This window comes from Perna viridis, chromosome 7 (genome assembly GCF_037379345.1).
Source record: "Perna viridis isolate PV_CMFRI_1.1 ecotype Kerala chromosome 7, ASM3737934v1, whole genome shotgun sequence".
Classification (NCBI taxonomy): domain Eukaryota; kingdom Metazoa; phylum Mollusca; class Bivalvia; order Mytilida; family Mytilidae; genus Perna; species Perna viridis.
Window position 1 is genome coordinate 16,153,459 of NC_142451.1, and position 21,398 is coordinate 16,174,856.

At 33.3% G+C, this 21,398-nt stretch overlaps 2 protein-coding genes across 4 annotated transcripts in view; both read left to right on the forward strand.

Annotated features, from left to right (window-relative positions):
* The window catches only part of LOC148611539 (uncharacterized), a 33,972-nt gene extending 23,421 nt beyond the window's left edge, over nucleotides 1-10,551 (forward strand). Inside the window, exons 16-24 of the mRNA XM_088592189.1 lie at nucleotides 186-250; nucleotides 917-1,026; nucleotides 1,992-2,095; nucleotides 2,910-3,116; nucleotides 3,429-3,499; nucleotides 4,158-4,264; nucleotides 5,882-5,991; nucleotides 7,948-8,163; nucleotides 10,129-10,551. Of these exons, the coding sequence (XP_088448315.1) occupies nucleotides 186-250; nucleotides 917-1,026; nucleotides 1,992-2,095; nucleotides 2,910-3,116; nucleotides 3,429-3,499; nucleotides 4,158-4,264; nucleotides 5,882-5,991; nucleotides 7,948-8,163; nucleotides 10,129-10,154 (1,016 nt within the window). The 3' untranslated portion in view covers nucleotides 10,155-10,551. The remainder of the gene's footprint in view (nucleotides 1-185; nucleotides 251-916; nucleotides 1,027-1,991; nucleotides 2,096-2,909; nucleotides 3,117-3,428; nucleotides 3,500-4,157; nucleotides 4,265-5,881; nucleotides 5,992-7,947; nucleotides 8,164-10,128) is intronic.
* A 1,054-nt stretch (nucleotides 10,552-11,605) lies between these two features.
* On the forward strand, nucleotides 11,606-21,136 carry LOC148611542 (uncharacterized). 3 transcript variants are annotated; one of them, XM_088592190.1, is made up of 7 exons: nucleotides 11,606-12,803; nucleotides 16,955-17,530; nucleotides 18,464-18,657; nucleotides 18,901-19,061; nucleotides 19,349-19,512; nucleotides 20,010-20,297; nucleotides 20,951-21,136. In XM_088592190.1, the coding sequence occupies exons 1-6, from the start codon at nucleotides 12,753-12,755 to the stop codon at nucleotides 20,184-20,186; spliced, it is 1,323 nt and encodes a 440-aa protein (XP_088448316.1). In that variant the 5' UTR covers nucleotides 11,606-12,752; the 3' UTR covers nucleotides 20,187-20,297; nucleotides 20,951-21,136. The 3 variants fall into 3 exon arrangements, with proteins under 3 accessions (XP_088448316.1, XP_088448317.1, XP_088448318.1); XM_088592191.1 differs by lacking the exon at nucleotides 11,606-12,803 and adding an exon at nucleotides 14,291-14,428; XM_088592192.1 differs by lacking the exon at nucleotides 11,606-12,803 and adding an exon at nucleotides 16,083-16,148.
* Nucleotides 21,137-21,398: the final 262 nt, after the last annotated feature.

Below are 21,398 nucleotides of genomic sequence, written 5' to 3' on the forward strand. Positions count from 1 at the left end.
GCTGCTGCAGGCCTATTCTTTTGACACCCGGACCTGCACGGGGCTCATATGTTGACCGAAAAAAATCATTAGTTCGGTGGGTTTTGTATACCATGAATCACCTTTACCATAGTGTCTGAATTTAACATGGTTTGGTGTTTAAAAAAATGTTTCAGTGTATTCTTACTGTTTGTATTTCATTCCAGATCACTCATCCCAACAGTGTAAGGTACAGGACATACCGGTACAAAGTAATGTAGATGAAGATCAGGTGATTAACTGTAATCGAAATTGTCTGAAAAAATATAGCGATATATCAGTCCATGCATTTTATTCAATGTCCAGTGTAATAATCTTTTTTGGAAAGAGGATAAAATATGTTTCTTCTTAATTAAATAAAAAAAACCGACATAGCCACTGAATAAAGAATAGTAGTCATTCATATATATTCTTTAAAGAACGTATACATGAGAAAGCAACGTCACAAGTCAATTTCCCAAAACAGGAGTCAAAAGTCTCTATTACTGGCTTGCAGTTGCATGTGTATTTTCTACTGGTTTATAAATATGCCAAAGAATAATCAGAGTTTCTTTAAATTTTCATCATTGCTTTTCATTAGTTAATTATTGAAAAAAAAAACGATTTAATAATATGTTATATTAAAATTTGGAATGTGTTTTCATTTCATGTATACTGCTCCAAGTCACGCGGCCAACATGACTTTAAATACTGAAATGTGATATAAAATGTACATCAATCACATATCAAAATAAAAGTAACAACAAATATTGACCACAAAATTATCTCATTCAACAGATTCTATTAGAAATGTTATCCTCTTAGAAATTTAATTGCTAATTTTTAGAATATACAGCATTTTGTTTTCATCTATCAAAAGAACAATAACTCAAACAACTTATCAAACAATGTCCTTCAGATGGTTGGAATTTGGCATATAATAGCTGCAAAAGGTGCCCGAGCTAAAACCATAAATATTCGACGTGATGGGGATGCACTGATGGTCGATTTACATGCTGAAAAAGATGGGTGAGTAGCAAGTAACATAAAAAGGTAAAATGTTAAATATTATCATTACTTACATAGGTAGGAACATGGTATTTGAAATTGTATAGTGTGGCAAACAAAATTATAGAAAAATAATGTGACAAACAAAATTATAGAACAATAATAGTGATTCTTGTGATGTGTTTTCAAAGAAAAAAAAAACATATGTAAAATAAACTTTAAGATAAATCAGCCTTAAAACAATTTTAAATGAAAAAAAATCAAAATGGAAGTAAACATGAGGCAGAAATAACATTCATCAAGGATTCAGGGATTTTTTATGAAACTTTTAAGGAATGATTATTTGATAATACCATTTCATACAAATGCATTTGGGGTTTCTGCTTGGGTATGTTTACTTTACCGTTAAGTCAGATATTTAAGAATACCAATTTCGTATCCGTCATTCCCACTTTACCGTTTGATTACTTTGTGTTAAACGTTTAGAAATTGAAAAGGTACACCTGTTATTTTGATTTTTAATCAGCACAAACAAACTTCAAAGTTGACCTTCATTATCGATCTGTTCACGATCATTCCTGTCGTTTGATGGTATGACGGGATGAGTATATGAGCGTCACAATAATGTAGCTATAACAAGTGACAACATAAGACTGTCATTGTTTAAAAAACATTACTGATCTAACGGGTGACATACACTGTACAAATGATTACAAATTACCTTAAAATAACTAACACTGAATTTGGTGTATGTGGTTGATCATATTACGTAAAATTCATTGGCTAAGAATACATTTTCGTAATTTGTGAATGAATTTAACTTTTAGATAATAATTTCCTACAAATTTAATATAAATTTTTGTAGAAAATTGTCATAAATAATTCACTTACTTTTCTTAATGTCACAAAATTGTTGCCAAGGTATAAATAAAATCTTTCTTGGTTTAAATTGATTGCTCAATCAGCTTTTTTGAATTTTGACGCAGTGATTGTGGAAAACTAGGATCTGTGTCAATGACAAGATATGTTAAAAGTGACAGAAATGGACTGTTTTTGACGTCACCACAATCTGGCAACAGACACTTTTATAGTAAGTCCTTTATAAATTTATAAAATTATTTTAAAAAATCGAGGGAGCACAACTGCAACTTGCGATTTATAATGACAAATTAAAAAAGTATATAAACAACAGTATATTGTTTGTAAATACTAGTTTCAACGGGTCATACTCCCAGTTTTTAGTGGAGTCCGAGTTGCTCATTTACTTTTGTTACTTTGTATGTATGCTTTTAGTTACTTTATGTTCTTCGTTGTGTATGTCTGTTTTCCATGTCTGGTCTTTGTCCCTGGATTACATTCTTTTGATTACCGCTATAATCTTGGTTCCCTTGATTACTCTTTCATATATATATATACGTCATTATTCACATAAAAATTAAACAATTGTATATTCTTGGTCTAGTAAAACAAAGCAGAGAATAGACAAAGATATGGATATTTAAGTCGCCGACCACGTGACGTTATTCCTTCTTCCTCTTATTATTGTTTTAATTCTCCTGTCATAAAAAAATGCTGAAGTGTCCCGCCCTTTTTCTCAAAAGGGGCTTTTCCGATTGAGATGAAACTTTTCAGGAAGTTAGAACTACTCTTCAAAGGATACAGAACTTAAAAAAAAATTTCACACCGGAAATTTGAATCTCATACATCTCAAAAACTGCATATTAGAATTTTACGAAAATATCAGGCGACTTTTACATGTTTCGTTGAAACGTAAATTTTAATTGCTTATACTCTTTGCTTCAGTGATTGACAAAAAGACTATCGCTCGCATACTTTACCTGAAAATTTGTAACAGCTTATTACAAATGCTGTTAATAAATGTGTATTTTTTACTTGTTTGACAGGAACATTAAAAATTATATACACCGATTACAATTCGGCACTTCTCTATGAATGCTTCGACGAAGATATTCATGGTTCGTGTACCAAAAGAGAAACTCTAGTTATACTTATGAGCAGAAAAGCAAAGTTGGACTCTGTAGAACGTTCGGTTCTTGAAAACAAGTTGAAACTACCTTGCGGAGACCTATCCCAGCTACAAACAGTGACAGGTTTGCATTATATAACTACAAACAATGGATAGGATAGAAACATTAATTTAACTTTGTCAAAGACAATATCGACATTAACAATTAAAAGGGAATTCGATTTGCATTAACCCACTGAAAAAAAGACAACAACAGAATTATACAAACGACAATTAAAAAAGGCCACGAAAGATAGAACAAACCGTAAACGAAAACAAAAGAAGATAATTTGAAAACAAAGAAACCGATGGGCATGAACTATGCAACACATGTTCAACTCATTAACCTTAGTTTCTGTCTTAATGTGTATTTTTTATGTTTGCTGATGTTTACTAGGTCATTGTTTTACACTTAAAAGCTGTAAAATGGATGATATACCAGTCATTGCAGAAGTTGATGAACAAAGGGTACGTATACATGTAATGAGATAATTTGTTGTTATATGGTACCTTGATAAAGGTGGAAGTTTGTTCGTTGGCGAGTCCTTGTTGAAGTTTTTTCGTCTTCGAATGCTTAAACATCCATTGTTATCACAAGTGGCGTGTTTTTATACGTAAAAACACATTCTCCACAGCTATTATTATTACGTTACGTGATTTTGTTGATATTTCATTAAACATTGGTTTAATATGACATCATTAAATATTAACTATACCAATTTTATATACAAATTGGGTATGCTAGTTCGGTGATTGATTGATTGATTGTTGGGATTTAACACCCGAGCAGCGATATTTCAGCTGTTGTTTTCGGTCAAGTTTTCCATATTATAGCCTGACAACCCCAGCATGTAACACGCCAGAGGCACCCCATTCCACAATCTGAGGCACACAACCCAATTGCTCTGTAGGCAGATCGCCTAGGCCCGGCTAAGTTTCTGAGCACTATTAAATCGCCTTTTACAACCTTAGCATCGCTGCAGGCCTATTTATTGACACTCGGACCTGCACGGGGCTGCTAGTTAGGTGTGGTTTTCGCCAATTGAAAAACAATATTCCCTCTTTTATCGGAATAGCCAGCCAACTTGTACATAGTATACCATTAACTATGTCTTTGTTTCCCAAGTTAACAGGTATATGGTATGGTATTGTTGATCATAGACCCAATTCAAGGGCAATGAAATACAGCCTTGATGAAGATGGACACCTAATCTGCCAGATTACAGGCTCAAGGTATATCATAAAGATATAGAAACAAGTTCATCATGTTTACTATTTAGCACTAGGAGGAAGCCCTATACATAAAACTGTTAAAGTAGCAGTCTTTATAAATGTCAGACAAAATGTGATTCATGTATGTCAAAAACCCGCTGTTTTATTTCTTGTTCAGAAACAGTTACTGGTCGCGTAACAAGTCTTATATTTTCCTTTGGTTGTTGCGCTTTTAAGATACAAAATGTATAACGATAAGATCAGTTCTAACCTCTTGGAGAAACTGTCTTAAGAACCGGATCTATGACAGTTCTAAAAGTGTCATAGAATAGTTCTAAAGCCAGCCATTCTGACAGTTGTTCTGCTACTAGATCCAGCTCTTCTGACAGTTGTTCTGCTACTAGATCCAGCCATTCTATCAGTTGTTCTGCTACTAGATCCAGCCATTCTGACAGTTCTGCTACTAGATCCAGCTCTTCTGACAGTTGTTCTGCTACTAGAGCCAGCTCTTCTGACAGTTGTTCTGCTACTAGATCCAGCTCTTCTGACAGTTCTGCTACTAGATCCAACCATTCTGTCAGTTGTTCTGCTACTAGATCCAGCCATTCTGACAGTTGTTCTGCTACTAGATCCAGCTCTTATGACAGTTGTTCTGCTACTAGATCCAGCTCTTCTGACAGTTGTTCTGCTACTAGATCCAGTTCTTCTGACAGTTGTTCTGCTACTAGATCCAGCTCTTCTGACAGTTGTTCTGCTACTAGATCCAGCTCTTCTGACAGTTGTTCTGCTACTAGATCCAGCTCTTATGACAGTTGTTCTGCTACTAGATCCAGCTCTTCTGACAGTTGTTCTGCTACTAGATCCAGTTCTTCTGACAGTTGTTCTGCTACTAGATCCAGCACTTCTGACAGTTGTTCTGCTACTAGATCCAGCTCTTCTGACAGTTGTTCTGCTACTAGATCCAGCTCTTATGACAGTTGTTCTGCTACTAGATCCAGTTCTTCTGACAGTTGTTCTGCTACTAGATCCAGCACTTCTGACAGTTGTTCTGCTACTAGATCCAGCTCTTCTGACAGTTGTTCTGCTACTAGATCCAGCTCTTCTGATATTTCTAGCAGTGTAGGCTCTACGAGAACAGTTTACTAGTAGAGCTGGCTTCACTGCTAGAACTGTCAGCTGGCCCTAGAACTGTTCTTCAGATTTTACATGAAATTGGCACTTTGCAAGTTATCGTTCTTGATTTTAGTGGAGATGACTGTATGATTTTCTAGAGGGTGCACATCTAAATGCAGATATAATTATCATTATGTGAAAGTATAGCATTTGTAGACTAAAAATCATCGTTTGTTTTTGGGTTTTTCTTCACCATGAACCACTTTACCGTTGGCAGTGTCTGAATTTTATGTGGACTGGTACTTAAAATTTTCGTAAAATTTTATACTAGTATTTCATGTTCAATTATCTTTCCGTACAACTGCTATTAGTTGATGGTTCAATGTCAGAGGTATGCTTTAATATTCATTGAATATTATACAGTTGTTTACATTACCAAAGAAAAGAACTAAGAACTACTTATATTGTAATCATATTTGTACTTAAAGAAGAACTGTTAACTACTTGTACTCAACCATTTTACAGGAATGATGGAACATGCCATGATCCTCCTATGACAACCGATGTGAAATCACGTGGTGTGGGTGGAAACTTTCTAAATATGAAAATGACTCCAACTAAATCAAAAGGCTTCGGTAAATCTGATATTTATATATAGAGAGAGTGTAGTACTCCGATGTTTCACGATTGAAATGTTATACTTTCACTCTTCGACATTATCGTGCCAATACGTCACAATACTTTGTTATTGTGAGACACATTTATTGGAGACACTGATGGTTTGGTTTGTTAAAACAAAAACAAAGCACTTAAAATAACAGTAAGAACAAAAAAGATTAGGAAGTAAATTAAAAGGTTGTCTATTGTTAGTCTTGAAAAACAAAATATAAACCTCCATATTTAAATGTAGGTATTCACTGTTTCAAGTTAATTACTTAACAATTAACAACTCTGATTTTTTATATACTCTCTTTTCATGAGGTCTGTTGTTACGGATTTTTTCCATCTTAGAAGGGAGTACATGTACATGTAATAAGATCATTTTATTTTGCGCTAAAAAGGTCATATGATTTGGGGTGTTCGAATTACTTTAATGATCGTTTCAAAGAAACAAAAACAAATGGTATTTTATTTTTAAGGAAAAAAATGTGACAAGTACCATTGACAAGGGACAGTTTCATTTCAAATTAAAACATAAATAACTAGTCATTACAAGGTATTAAAATTCAATGCAAAGAAAAAAGAGACAAATTCTCTCTGTTCAATACAAAGACAGACATTGTGTCAAATAACTTCTTGTGTAATAAATATTTGAGGAATCACGTCATATAACCAACTTACGCTTGGTGTCTTTACTGTTGTCAGTACGTGGTATGTCAGTTTGAGATGATTTGAAAAAATGAGGGTTTTTTTCATGGACTGATTAAGTTTTTGACACTCGTGAGAACAAGAATTAATTGCACTTTTTAATTGAAGAATTAATAGAAGACACTGTTTGTTCATGTATATAAAATATAATTCATAGAATCATCGACTTGTTTGGAGTTATTTTATTTTGGTATTATTTTATTCTCAGTAATATGGTGAACTCATGCGCCCAGTTTTTAGTGGAGTCCGAGTAGCTCATTTGCATTTGTTACTTTGTATGTATGATTTTAGTTACTTTATGTTCTTTGTTGCGTATGTTGGTTTTCCATGTGTGGTCTTTGTCCCTGGATTACATTCTTTTGATTACCGCTATAACCTTGGTTCTCTTGATTACTCTCGAACATAAATTCATCTTTTTGGAAACTTGAATATTTCAAACTTGCAAGAATTAATTGAAGACACTGCTGTTCATGTATATAATATATAATTCATAGAATCATCGACTTGTTTGGAGTTATTTTATTTTGGAACTATTTTATTCTCAGTAATATGGTGAACTCATGTGAACTTACCAAACCAAATGGTGATTCAGAGTCATGAACATTTATTATACGATATATCGGCAAAAAATACAGAAGCATCAACCATATTGGGACAATTCGATTACGTCGAGTGCATGGCCTAATTAAATACCAAACATAATACAATGTTTTTTTGCCTGAAAGATACTTACGAAAGATATTTGTTGTTATTGTCTGGAATTTTTCTTTTTACAATGATATAAGAATACATCCATGAACAAAACTTCCAAAATTGAACATGATGGGATACTCAATATACAACTGTTCACATTTATCTTTATGTTGTGTTTACTATTTCAATTTGAATCTGAAGTGCATCTTCACTCAATAAACAATTCTTACATTTTTTAAAGATCATTAGCTCTACAACTAAAACTAATACACTCCTTTCTATATTTGATGCGTTTTATTTACATTTTATTTGTATTTAGTTCCTTTTTACCTTTTAAATGTGACTTTTGTTCACTTATTTATTATTCTTTTTCACGCTAAACAGAGTCAATTCAAAACGTATTATTTTTATCAAAAACTAAAACAGATGTACGTGAGCGAAATGAATTCTAAAATTAGAAAAAAAAACAGGGTAAAACGGCTTAATTCTTCTAAAATATTACCGTCTAATATTAACTTTTTCTGTTTCAGTTCCTTTCAAAATTTTATACACAGATTATGATAACTACAGTGTTATGTATCTGTGTTTGGATGTACTACTCAATGGGGAATGTAGTGTGAAAGGTCAGAGATTTATGATCATAGGACGGACTAAAACCATAACCCCCGAAAAGAAACAGGAACTGATGAAATATGTTGATAAAACATGTGTTAATCCCAATTCATTGAAGACTGTTGTGCACGATGGTATGTTAAACACTTTTTACCTTCTCTTTATTTTCTTTTTCTCTGCAAAGGTCACGTTTTCAATCTGATATATGTTGTGCGTGTAGGTAAGGATATAACTACAGAAAAATCTAAGTGATACAGCGCCAAGAATTAATATTTTGGTTCATTTTTTGTAGTAAAGGTGCAGCGGACAATCGAATTTTAGGGTGTTCGGTTTTTACCATCACTAAAATAACTGTTTATACAGAGAATATATAGCCGGGTCTTCTGTAAAACAAGAATTTAAAAAAAACGTGAATAGAGAATTGTCTGAAAAATAAAGCGAGAAATCATTTGTTACGCTGTAAATGATAGACACACATTTTATTATCAAATTGTCCGTGTTTTATCTATTTCCTCTGACATCTGAATTTTTGTCATTGTCGAAATTACCAATGCAAATTAAGTTTGGCCATCAGAATTACAGAGCCCATGAATTTTCAACAAATATATGTTTGATTTTTACCCTACAATTTTCTACCACTCATTATTTTATTTTTTTAACTGTCTTTAATCGATAATTCTTTACCAAATCTTTTTTGTAATATACGTCTTAGCATCTTCTGTATAATACAGATGAGATCTGTTTTAACCTCTCATATTACGTTCTAGAACATTCAGAAGACAGTTCAAAGAGACTTTATGAATTGTACTAGTGTCGGCTCTGTTGACAGTTGATCTATGGAAGAGTAATCAAGGGAGCCAATATTCTAGCGGAAATAAAAAAATGTAATCCAGGGACACAGATCAGACATGGAAAACAGACTAAAACGACAAAACATGAAGAAACTAAAATGATACATACAAACTAACAAAAGTAAATGAGCAACTCGGACTCCACTAAACATGGGAGCATGAACCAGGAGCACCAGTAGGGTAAACGTCCACTGCTTTTCTAGAAACACCCGCTGAAAAGGGTAGAGGAAAGAGGAAAGGAAAACTATGACACGTTGAACAAATCAGTTTTCATGGTGCAGATGGATACACCATAACGATCCACGAGTTCATGATGACGTCCATAAAACTTCTGTAGTGATGACTTCAATCTTGTAGCAACATAACCCTGTTCTAGAAGCCTAATTGTAAGTATTCTAGCGCGATACAAAAAGTCTGTGTAGTTACGGAAAGCTCTGGCATAACGTTTCAATTGTGATATGAAAACTCCATACCCAGGTGCTGAAGGGATGTTGCCTCACATGCAAGGAAAGTTGACAATTCTGAATGAAAAATCATCAAGTTTGTCGTAAAGTTTGGTCAATAGTTTTCCTTTACCATCGATCTCTAAGTGTAGACCAAGATAGGAGGCTGACTTCACAAAGTTTGTAGTATTCTTTATCTCAAGTTCTTTGGGGTAGATGCGATGTGTCAAATCCCCGAAATGAGGATTATTTAACGATAATACGTCATCTATATAGCAGAAACTGAGATAGAAAGATCTAGCTAAACGATGTTCTTTCTTTCGGATCAGATCAGCTATAAAGTCAGAGTGAAAGAATAGGTCAACAAGTAGAGGAGCACAATTTTTCCCATTTGAATTCCGACCGTTTGTTGAAAAACGCGTCCACCACACTGGACAAATATGTTATCGAACAAAAGTTTCAGCATTATGAAAACATCTTTTGTATATTTGGAAGATGATTTGGAATTATTTTTTACAAAGTATGAGACATCTCTACCAAGAACTACATATTTGTATCAAAGTATATCATCTTTCTTGGAGAAACAACGATGTATAATGTTTTTGAGTCGGGATTTTAACTGAGTGTGGGAAATAGAAGTATACAGTTTTGAAAAATCATAGGTTTTCATGCTATTATATTCTTTCGAATTTTTCAGGATCCACAATGAATTAATACCAACTACGGGAGTAACAAGTGTTGTAGAAGTTAAGAACAGATCTCACATTTCTACATATCATATACTTTTTATTATTTTTGTTTTCAGTTGATTGCACTGGTTCTTTTCATTAGAGGACCTCCTCTGGGTCGACCACAATGAAGTTGAGCACACTGTGCTAATGTAGTGAAAAGAAAACATAGATTTCATCACATGGAACGTTAATACAATTCAATACTGCAATTTTATTTGTCAACTCAATCGATAGAGATACATATTTATTATGGATATTTCCAATATTATACGTCATTTTCTTTTCTATAGAATGAACTTTGAAAAAGGTAGTGTTAAAATTGTGAAATATAAAAAAAAATATGTACAAAATATTAAAAAACAAATAATTGTAAACCGACGCCTTTACTGAACCTTGACCTTAACACGATTTATTACTTGTGTAGCTCACTTGGACCGAAAGGTTTTTGTAGTTTTAACTGATATCTTGAAATCCAATAAAGTCTTCAAAGTCGCTAATCCTCAAATATTCTATGTCCCTGATTTGGCTTACTTTCGACATCCCAAATGGGACGAATGCGATATGCTCTAAAATCGGATGACTTCCGCTAAAATCTCGTTCCCTTGATTGCGTACTCTTTCGAACCGTGATGACCCGAATGTTTTCAATTTCCCGGAACGAGATTAAAACAACTGGCAGTGGATATATATAGATATCGGAGTCCTGTTAATATATATGACCTATATTTATCAATTGTAACGAGCCCTGTGTTTGAATCGGAAAATGGGTAATATAACACAAATTCAATACTAACCTATCACTTCATCTTTTAATGTAAACTTCACTTTTCATACAAACAAAAAAAAAACCCACATAGACATGTGTATGATACATAGTTTTGAAGGCTTTGTCAGATTTAAGTAAAACACACGAGAATCAATTAAAAACATTGCTCCGAACTTTTTTGTTGTAATGAGAAAAATCTTAGTCATCAAAAGGGCAAGGGTTGGAGCCTAGTGAAAATTGGTAAACAATCCTGGGGAAAATTATTTTATTTTCTGATTACCTCCCCTGACGATCAGCCCATTTATTTGTCCTGGACAAGGTTTGGCTAAGATATAGTTTCTATGATAAATCTTTCTTCTTGGCACAATAATATTCATAACTTTGGTTTAAAATGCTACTAAATAAAGGAATTCGACCACGAGTCAATATCTTGCTGGCGGGTTATTTGACCGAACAGCTGTAAAGATGTTTGATCTCCTTAACAGTTGCTTCTAATGACTTTGTATGATAAGGCGGAGTATGGCCTTGGAAAAAGGTCAGACCAGGTCAGTGAACTTCTTTGTTGACACTACAGTAAAAACTTGGTTTGCATGTTATGTAGTGAATCATTTGATTTTAAGCTTTAAATGGGTGTGAAGTAGAGTTATTTCTCTTTGTATGATATCATCATTTTCAAGTACATGTACGTAATTGCGGTAAGCCACACATTTAGTCATTAGTCTATCATCATCACTGCAAATAGATATTGTTCACCTCTTTAAAAGAAGGATAAACGTCAAGCATATTGCCGACTTGGCACTAAATACATTGAGTTTGAAGCAATTGCACCTAAAAGCTAAGAAATACGAGTGGTTAGCTTAAAAGTAGAACAAAAAAAAAAAAAAAAAAAAAGAATGATTAACCGAAGGGTTTAAATATGTACATGTATCCCCTCTTAAACGTAACAATTCGACACAGAGTTGCAATTATCTCCAGAAAGACATGAAAAAAGTCGGCTTTTTAGGATTTATACAGGTGAGTAAAACGAAATTACCGGTAGGCAACCTCTCGGCAATAGGCAAGAAAAACTCCTTTAACAAAGGCAATTTCAAGAAAAAAACAGACGCAATTGTCCTGATTTGTTTCTGGCATTTTCGATGGAAATGATGGGTTTAAACAAACTTGCGCGCTTTACCTCCCGCTTGCATTTTTTATTCATATGGCATTAAAGAAAATCCATAATCAAGTAAAATAAGCTTGAGAAATGTAACATTTGAAATTCTCGAAAACTTGCGTGGTCCCGAAATATAATGGAAAGTGTATCGCTGCTATGGAACCTGAAATAGTACTAATCTATAATTTTCACATTACTGACCTAAGTACTAACGAGTTAAAAACAGAGTTTAACAGTTCTTAAATCCCAATTGCAAGATACAACGAAGAGAAATAAACTAGGAACGCCTCGCTACATGTAACAGCTATAGGTTCGTACAAAACCCATTCTCAGACTAACAAAAGCAATTGAAATTTATGGTTTGTTTGGCGTAAACTGGCCCAAAAACAACAGCATAGGTGAATACAAAGCACCTTACTAAAATAGTTTTTACGATATCTTGGAATCCTCTGATCTCGCAAGTTTTATTGAAGCTGAAATGCCATTGCTCTAGTGATGAGCACCTTTAAAACGTTAAGTGCCATGAAACCGCTTTATTAAACTTTTTATAGGTACACAATGGGTATTCATACAGTAAAGACCGTTGTGGCGTGGGAGTCACTTCCGCAATACCATGGATAAACATCCTGTTGATATTACGCAACCGGGACTTTCCTGTGCTTGCTGTAAACAGTACACTTGAAAAAAAATATCTCGTGAAAATAAGATGATTCTATTTTCATTCGTTTTAAAAACATTGAAGCTGCGTGTAGGTGCAAATTTTATGAAGGAAAGTTCGTAATGACATTATTTCCATTAAGGATTTGTCGTATGCTGATGTCCTTTTCAAAGGTATTTATGATATATGTTTGTACTACCATCATGCAAACAATGGTAACAATGTACATGTATCTGGGCTTTATTTTGGTAGCATTAATATAATAGGCTCTGGCGTAGGAAGTTGTTTTCATTTATTCTTTCTTTCTTTTCTTTTGAAAGGAACGTTCATCGACAAGTTTAACTGTTTATTTGAAATTCGAATTGAAATACAAGACCTACTCACATAACGGTGTAATTGCTATTATTTTGAACATCAAGCGCGGAATAATAAAATAACATCCCACATTTGCAGTATCAAGTGTTTAGCAAAGACTGCAAAATTATTTTTTGATGAATGTTAAATTTGGTAGCTTTTTTCGTTTTTTTTTCGTCTTGGCTAAATGTAAATGTGAGAACCACTCCAGCATCAGATGTCGAACAATATTAGTGCATTTCCATAATACTATTGAACGTGAAGACCACCTGTCTTGATTGACCTTATCATTTTAACTCTCTTTCGGAAGATCAATTTTGTTGTACTAAAGAAAACGATTCTGCAAAATGCTTGACATAAGATAAGTTATGCTATAGATATGACCAACAGAGGATGTAATACTATACTAGATGATGTATTATTAGCCACAGTCATCATCATTATTTAATGATAATGTTAATTATAGTAAAATTCGTCATCGTCACATAGCATTCATTCATAATTCAATAAAATTAAGGTAGGTCTTTAAAATAAGTTCCACCGTCTAAACGAAATATTATACTTCTATACAAAACTTTATGAATTGTGAAACTGCTGTAACTGTTAGTATACATGTGTAGTGCTGTAACTGTTTGTATACATGTGTAGTGCTGTAACTGTTAGTATACATGTGTAGTGTCTAAATTATCATTATTTGCATAATAATGTTTTTGTAACCTTTGGTCGGATTCAAAATTTTCACTTCAGATATATGAGGTTGTAAGTACAGAAGTTCTCCGTTAACATGATGTGGCGGTACATGCACTTAACTGCTTTGATGGCGTAATAGGGAACAGAACGGCGATTACTACAACTGTGATAAAAAAATCAAATCAAAAAAGCTGCGTGAGACAAAATTGAAATAAAAAATAAAACAGAAAGGCATTACGCTAACGTAAAACGTAGTCTTATCCTTAAAACCCACGAAACCCGCAGATATCTCAAAACTATAGGGTTTGGTTTTAGTGCAACCAGCATGAAAAGATGATACACGATAATTTGCAATTATATGTTCAGAACGAAAAAAGGGAGGCAGATACCGCGCGATGCAGCACGTTTATTGATAGTCAAGGACGTAACAATTGCATTTCATTTTTTTTCAAAACCACATGTGCACCTACCGATCCCTGTAAAGTTTACTTTCATCCTTGTAACACATGTTCATTGATTGATAAAGATCAATCATAACTTTATGAATGAATGCTAGAGAAAAAAAGCGATATATATCGAGCGACCTCGCCCACCTTTTCTGAATGTAGGCATTATATAAAGTTCAACATACACTTAGCGAAGTATGTTGGGACACCTAATGTTTTTGGATAGGTAGTATATTTTCACAGTTGTAAGATCAGTATAGTTTGTGGTTTTTGATGTAGAGGATTGTAGTAGTTCACGTCATATGATAGTAAGTGAATTATTATGAAGGAATTTAATTCTTTAGCAAGGTAGAATTTCAGTGTGTTTTTATTTTAAAAGTTTTGTTTCTTTTTAAAGCATCCTATCTAATGGGTAACTAATATTCCATTTTTTCCAAAGTGTTCTCTTTTTGTTGCTTTCAGTTCAATTTTGTTTTTTTTTAACCCGTTTGTGTCTCGGCTGTGATATAGTAACAATTGAACTTATTTAGGCAAGGAGCATTCACTCGCATATTTGTACACGAGTCTCTTCATTCATTCTAACTATCAGATATTATTTATATGTTGATATCGTTTGTCGCAGTGGGGGCGGGGGCTCCGGGGGTTGCCCCCTTTTGCTGGAAAAAAAATATTCGTGCGATAAATTGATATGACAGCTTCAAATCAACAATGTCAAAGAGAGGTCACATTAAATTTGCGGCTGACATTTGCACGTGCCTCTGATAAAACCATTTCCCCCTTTTTTTAACATGCAAAATTTTTATATTGAAAGATGGTTCTTACTTGACATTATCCATGAGAAATACTATTGCAAGACAAAGGCTGACCAAGCTGTTTTTGTGTGCCCAAGAACCATAGCAGTGGTTTTCATATCTCTACTGCCGACTCAGCCAATGTTTTCGTGCATTGCCTAACTATAGTCCTTTGTTCGTTTTTTATCCATTAAAATAATTTTGAGTTGATTCCAAACTTCATGATAAAATACTGAAAGTTTATGTGCGTCTCTCTTCCGATTACATCACTCACATCATGCAGTAAGAGTTAAAGATCATTAATTGCATTTCTAAATCACTCCTAAATATCTCAGATTAAGTAGTTCATACATGCATAGAACAAAAATATTCTCTCGAAGTTAACACGATTCTAAATAACACATTGCATGAATTGCGATCAATCATGCCCTGAAATTACTTGTTCGCTTATAAATTGATTTTTTTTTCAGTCTGTGACGAAGTTCTTTAATCAGGGTAAAGTTTGAATAAAATGTAAATCAGGTGCACGGGAGAGCAGTAGGCAAAAAAAGGGAGTGGAACAAGTTTGTAAATTGAAAGGGCTTTTTCTAATGATTCTTTAAACACATTGTTTTTGCATCTGAATAAAAAAAGGTTTGAATCTTATTTATTACACTCTAAACTCTTTTTAATGATTTAAAAAAAATGACCCCGTTTCAAGCCATTAATTCAAACAATTCAAATCATAGACTAATTTTGATAACTTAATCCAAGATGTGCATGTACATGCACCGTAAATTTAAAACATTTCCACCTTATTGAAATTTCCTGTTGTTTCAGCTGTCCCCGGAAGCAACGTACATTGTTTTAGAAAACGGTTCGTGACCAGAGATTCATTCATGCAACAGCCCACACCTTCGGATATAAAGATACATCAAACTATAAAAATGATCCTCTAAACATGCCATGACTCAGCATTTCTACGTAAACATGAAATTTTATCGTTAAATGTTTACTAGCTTTAACTTGTTGAATAAATCGATGTAAACATACATCTATCCTTTTCATAGCATTATACATGAATATATATCAACAAACAAAATTCGAAAGAGGAAGATAAGTTTCTAGAATAGTGTATATGCAAGGTTTCTGAATCATATATAAGATTTTAAAATAGCAGCACATTCATCAGTAATTCTGGTAAAAGGAATGATACAAAATTCCAAAAATTGATTACGATTTCGTGGTTCTTAGTCAGGTTTGTGAATGTATCTCTTTTTTCAATGATTACATGTAGTGAAATCAGAGTGATTATTAATATGTCTTGTTTTTTTCCTTAAGTCGGTGTGTGTTTGATTGGGCCGTATGGGTATTGTTAAATAGCATTGATCAGTCAGCGAGCTGAACTATTTTCTCTTTTCTCTTGTACGCAGGTACTATCATTGCTAGGTTTTGATGTGCATGTTTGTACCGTCTAGTGTTAACCTCAGTGTTGCGGTTGGTACACGACCTTTATTGACCCTGATATGTTCCGTTTAGTTTTGGTCTACTGGTGTCAGAATTACTGTGTGTCACTTCCGATGTATGTATATACATCTGCCGTTCTTTTTTAACCCTGCAAACATCTGTTCGACCTTTTTATATGTCTCAAGTATTACATATAATCAAAACCCTGAAACGTTTAACCAACTTTTGAACTTTTGCAGTTTTTCTACAGGTAGTCCTTTTCCCTTGTGGTCATGAGTAGGCTTTCATTAACTACATGTAATACACGTCCAAGCAATTAACTGGTATTAAATCTGACATATGTGTTACATTATCTGCACGTCTGTAGTTAAATTTAGTGACAATTGTGTAAACCTCTCTTTTTCTATTATTATCATGATTTATTTTTAGCACATACCAATTATCTTCATTACCGAATGCAAAAAGCATCGGTTTTAGGTAGGAGTTCACCTGCAAAACCAAGCTTCTGATCAGGTAGAGATTAGGCTGAAGTCGATAGCGTGTTATCTGTGAGATATAAATGATTTCCTCAGAAAGAAATATTTTTATTATTTGCAGTGTGTTGATCTAGACGAATCATCTCCTCAGTGGAATCAAGATATAGACGATTTTGTTATATACTTAAATTCACCGAAACTTGGCATCATTAATACACTGAACTCAGTACAAGATCACTGCGTAATGCGTTTACCATCTTCTGAATTAGTCACAGAGATGAAAGAAAAATCTGCCTCAGTACTTTGCGAGATGGATAATAAGGACTGCAAACAAATATCTATGAAGAAAATAGTGTCAGAAAAAGCCATGAAGTCTGGAAATATGAATTCTAGTGACATTGACGAAGCCGTAGAATTATCGTTTGATAGTGCAACCTCCTCATCAGGATTCAAGGACACTCGTGTTACATTTACATGTGATTCCTCCCCAGAAACCTCAGACTTGGATTTGTCTTCAGAAAGAACTTCAACAGACTCTAAATGTATGTCTAAGAAAAAGGATAAAGAATCAAAGAAGAGACGATTTAAGAAGATGATAACTCGTCCTTTACGGAGGAGTAAAAGTGCTGGTTGTGCCAATGACATCCCTGCTCATGCCTTGTTTGTTGGTTCTGATAAGGACAAAAAACAGGATACGGTAAGTTTCAGTCATTCCTATATAATTTTTAAACCAGGAATGTCATGTACACATGGTTTATGTTTTAAGTAAATAATCTAACCGTGCTGGTACTAAAACTTAACATTGTAAAAGTACCCGTGTCTGTCTGGCGACGTATTTCGTAATATATCATAATGCTTTATCCAGGTTTCCCCCTAAGTTGAATTTATAAATAGAAAAGTTTCTCGGTACAAGTAAACCATCGAAGACTTCATATAAACAAAATATATTGTTAGGAAGACAGAATGCCATGAGCTATTTATATTAGTTTCTTGGAGTATGGCAGTTCTGAGCATTGTCGTGTTCAAAACATAAACAAAATTGTTACATAAATGAATTTTCCAAATATAGATTATAAAATGTTGCTTGGAGAAATATTATATTATATTAAAAGATGACTTCTTAAGGAAAATATGACCATATAGAAAACATCAACAAAACAAGTGTAAGATGTCTATAGATTTCAGTCTCCCGAATATAGATCTTTTAAATTGCTTTAAGTGATGTCGTGTTTAGATTTTATTGATGCTAATAAAAGTAAATTTTAAAGACAAAAATATACATCTTTATGCTATTTTTGTCCACTTTTAATGAATCTATTGAGTATACCGTAAACAAAGCCTTTGTTAGAAGTTTTTCAAGGTTGAAACTCACACGTAATTGGAATTCTTAAGAGCACTTGATTATAGCAAGAAAACTCCGAAACAGATGCATCATCGTTTTATTATCAAATATAGAATTATGGAGGATATTTATGTGAAGTTCTTCCGTTTCGTGACTATATGAGAACATTTTCCCTTGTACTTCCTTTAAGATTTTGAAAAAAAGAGGGTTAAACGGTACATTTGTACTTGTTTATAAATATCATACAGTCCACTGAGATCTCTATTTCATCTCTTTGAATTTGTTTAGATGGAAGATCGAGCAGTTGAGTTAGCTATTCTCGATGAGAGACTCAGAGTAGATAATATCGAAGGCGTAGACCGAGAGGCAAAAAAAGTCCACAAAACCTGTTCTGCTGATGCTGCTACGATGGCTTCTACAGGGTTAATGCCCATCACAAAACCCAATGTGAATTTGCAAACAAAACCTAAAGCTAAAAAATCGTAAGTATCTCACTCACATTTGTTAGATACAATACTCGTAGCCTGGATTGAATATCACTCATGCTAATTGAATACTTTCAGTTATGCAACACGATTTTGAATACAAAACAAAACATGATTTGTTTTTATTAAAAAGATTTGTTTATCCCTTGAAGCTGAACAAAACAAGAAACATCTCGTGGAAACACTGCATTGACTAACAAAATGTAACGAGAATAACTATATTAGTACTTTATTTTCCAGTGGATTCTCCAACGTGAAAAGAAAGTTTCAGTTTTTAAGACGAAGAAATACAGATACGACTTTAGTTCCTAAGTTTTCCCTATCACCAAATTTTACAGTACCAACACGCGATCAGGTTTTGGAGTGGAGTAAATCTTTCGAGTCTTTGCTCAATGATAAAAGTAAGTCCTATTTCTTACTTAAGACTTGATACCATTGCTAATTTATTGCATGAAGTTAAACTTTGTGCTTACATTGAATTTAATTTAAATGTACAATTATTATACTTCTCTAGGCATATATCCTACATGCTTTGTGGCTTCAGTCACTCTCTTACCAACCCGCAATCAGATATTTGCTTATAATCATAACATCACAACAATGTTCAAATTTATTTTAAACAACTTATTTATAGTTTACCACAAAACCGCTTTGATACATTACTTTATTTACATGTTTGCATTTACAGGCGGTTTGGAATTATTTATGGGGTTTTTGAAGTCTGAATTCAGCGAGGAAAATCTCGAATTCTGGATAGCTTGTGAAGAACTCCGACTGGCCAGTGAAAGTAAAATACCAGTAATGGCTCAAAACATCTATACAGAGTACGTCGGCTTTAATGCTCCAAAAGAAGTAAGTTAGTAGAATGTTTTAGTAATATGATCATTTTCTGGGTTAATATTTAATGGCATGTTGTCTGAATACATTCAGTGATTTATGTAATGAATATGTCTGTAGTATTATAACAGTCGCTAGAGTCTACAACACAGAAACTATTTGGTGTTTTATATCAACATTTTTTCTGATATGCATTAAAAAGTCAACATCTGTCTGGAAAAGTGCTGGGCTTAGTCGATAAGATTGGTCTGTAAGGCTTTCTGGTCCTTTACCTACGGAAATTACACCATTATAGCTCTTACATACGTGTATCCGTTTTGAAGGCTAAGATATAATAATGTTTTTGAAGGCTAAAATATGATAATATTTTTGAAGGCTAAAATATAATAATACTGTATTATTTTTTGTGAACATGATGTGGTTTATGTTTCGCAGATCAATTCCTGTAAGTTGTTTCACATTTTGCTAATTTAAATATAAAACTGATTCACGATTTACGTTTTTTTTTTCAGGTCAACCTCGACTCGACTACGAGGATGAATACGAAAGAAAACCTAGAAAACCCGTCCAGAGATACATTCCAAGTAGCGCAACGTAAAATCCAAGCCCTGATGGAGAAGGACTCTTATTCAAGGTTTATCGAATCGGAACTTTATCAACATCTTTTAGTGACTCTATCGAAATCGTGAATACAGTCAAGACAATATCAGCCATGTTTGTCATCCCTTGAAGTCAGATCTACCTCGTTGTCGCCACATTATACATCATCACAACCTTCAAGGTTTTCGCATTCATCGTAGGTATGTATACTATAGAATATATAGTATGATTCAATTCTTTCAGAAACATATATGAAAAACCAACACAAGAATTTTTCAGTATGAAGAACAAATACAAATACGTGTATTATTATCAATAGAACAATATGGTAAAGCACATTACATGATACTTACTTCATGTGCAGTAGCATTTTATAATGATTTATGTATATTTTTGTATATTAGAAATGTATTTCTGATAAATCAGTGGCAAAACAAAAATTATAAGAACAAATCGAATCCTTGAAATGTTTTGAAGCTTCACCTGGATGGTAGCTAAACTGAAACTAAATATGTAAGCATTGCTGACCGCAGCAATACGTAGTTACAACTAGCGGTGCCTATTAAGTGATATTCCTGGTTTTTATGTGTAAGCGGAAATCAGTTGTAACGTATCGGACACATTTCGGAACTTGTTAATTATCAAAAGGGCTTGGAATGTTAAAAAGGTCATCCACACCGTGGTTTCATAATTATGCTTATAGTATGTCATTGTTTTGTTGTGCCGGCTATAAAACGAAGCATGTAATTTAAGTAGAATGTATTTTAATGAAATCATTAATTTATATTGTAATAATGTACAGACGTACCTACAATTAATCACTGGTTAATAGTTTTCTATTATTCCATTTCAGGTATCATTGAAACAAATCTGAAGGACAATACACAGCATAGATTTATCATCACCTGATACAATTCTGCAAACATCAATTCAACTGTGTAGTTATGGACAGAACATTCAATTCATTTACTTATGAAATAGTTTATTAACTAACGTTTGTTATTTTGATATTAAATAAATAAACAATTAGAATGTTTAACTTCTTTTATTAAAAAAAAACGGAAAAATTAAGCCGAACACCAATTATATTGGACAAAAAAAAAACAAAAACAAAAACAAAAACAAAAACAATCAAAAACAAAAACAAAACAAAAACAAAAACAGTTACTGGTAAAAAAAAATTGCGACACTGAAAAAAACATGATCAACTTGAAGCAATGTCAGTATGCTTGTATCTGTATCTTAAATATTATGCATCCGTTTACAATCCGACAGTAACGATGAACTGAGCTTTCAACAAC

Excerpts from the sequence above, each read along its gene's own strand:
- LOC148611542 (XM_088592190.1), top strand. The coding sequence starts at position 12,753 with ATGACATTATTTCCATTAAGGATTTGTCGTATGCTGATGTCCTTTTCA. Across the intron at positions 12,804-16,954 it reads TGCTGATGTCCTTTTCAAAG|TGTGTTGATCTAGACGAATC; the intron begins GTATTTATGATA and ends TATTATTTGCAG. Across the intron at positions 17,531-18,463 it reads AGGACAAAAAACAGGATACG|ATGGAAGATCGAGCAGTTGA; the intron begins GTAAGTTTCAGT and ends GAATTTGTTTAG.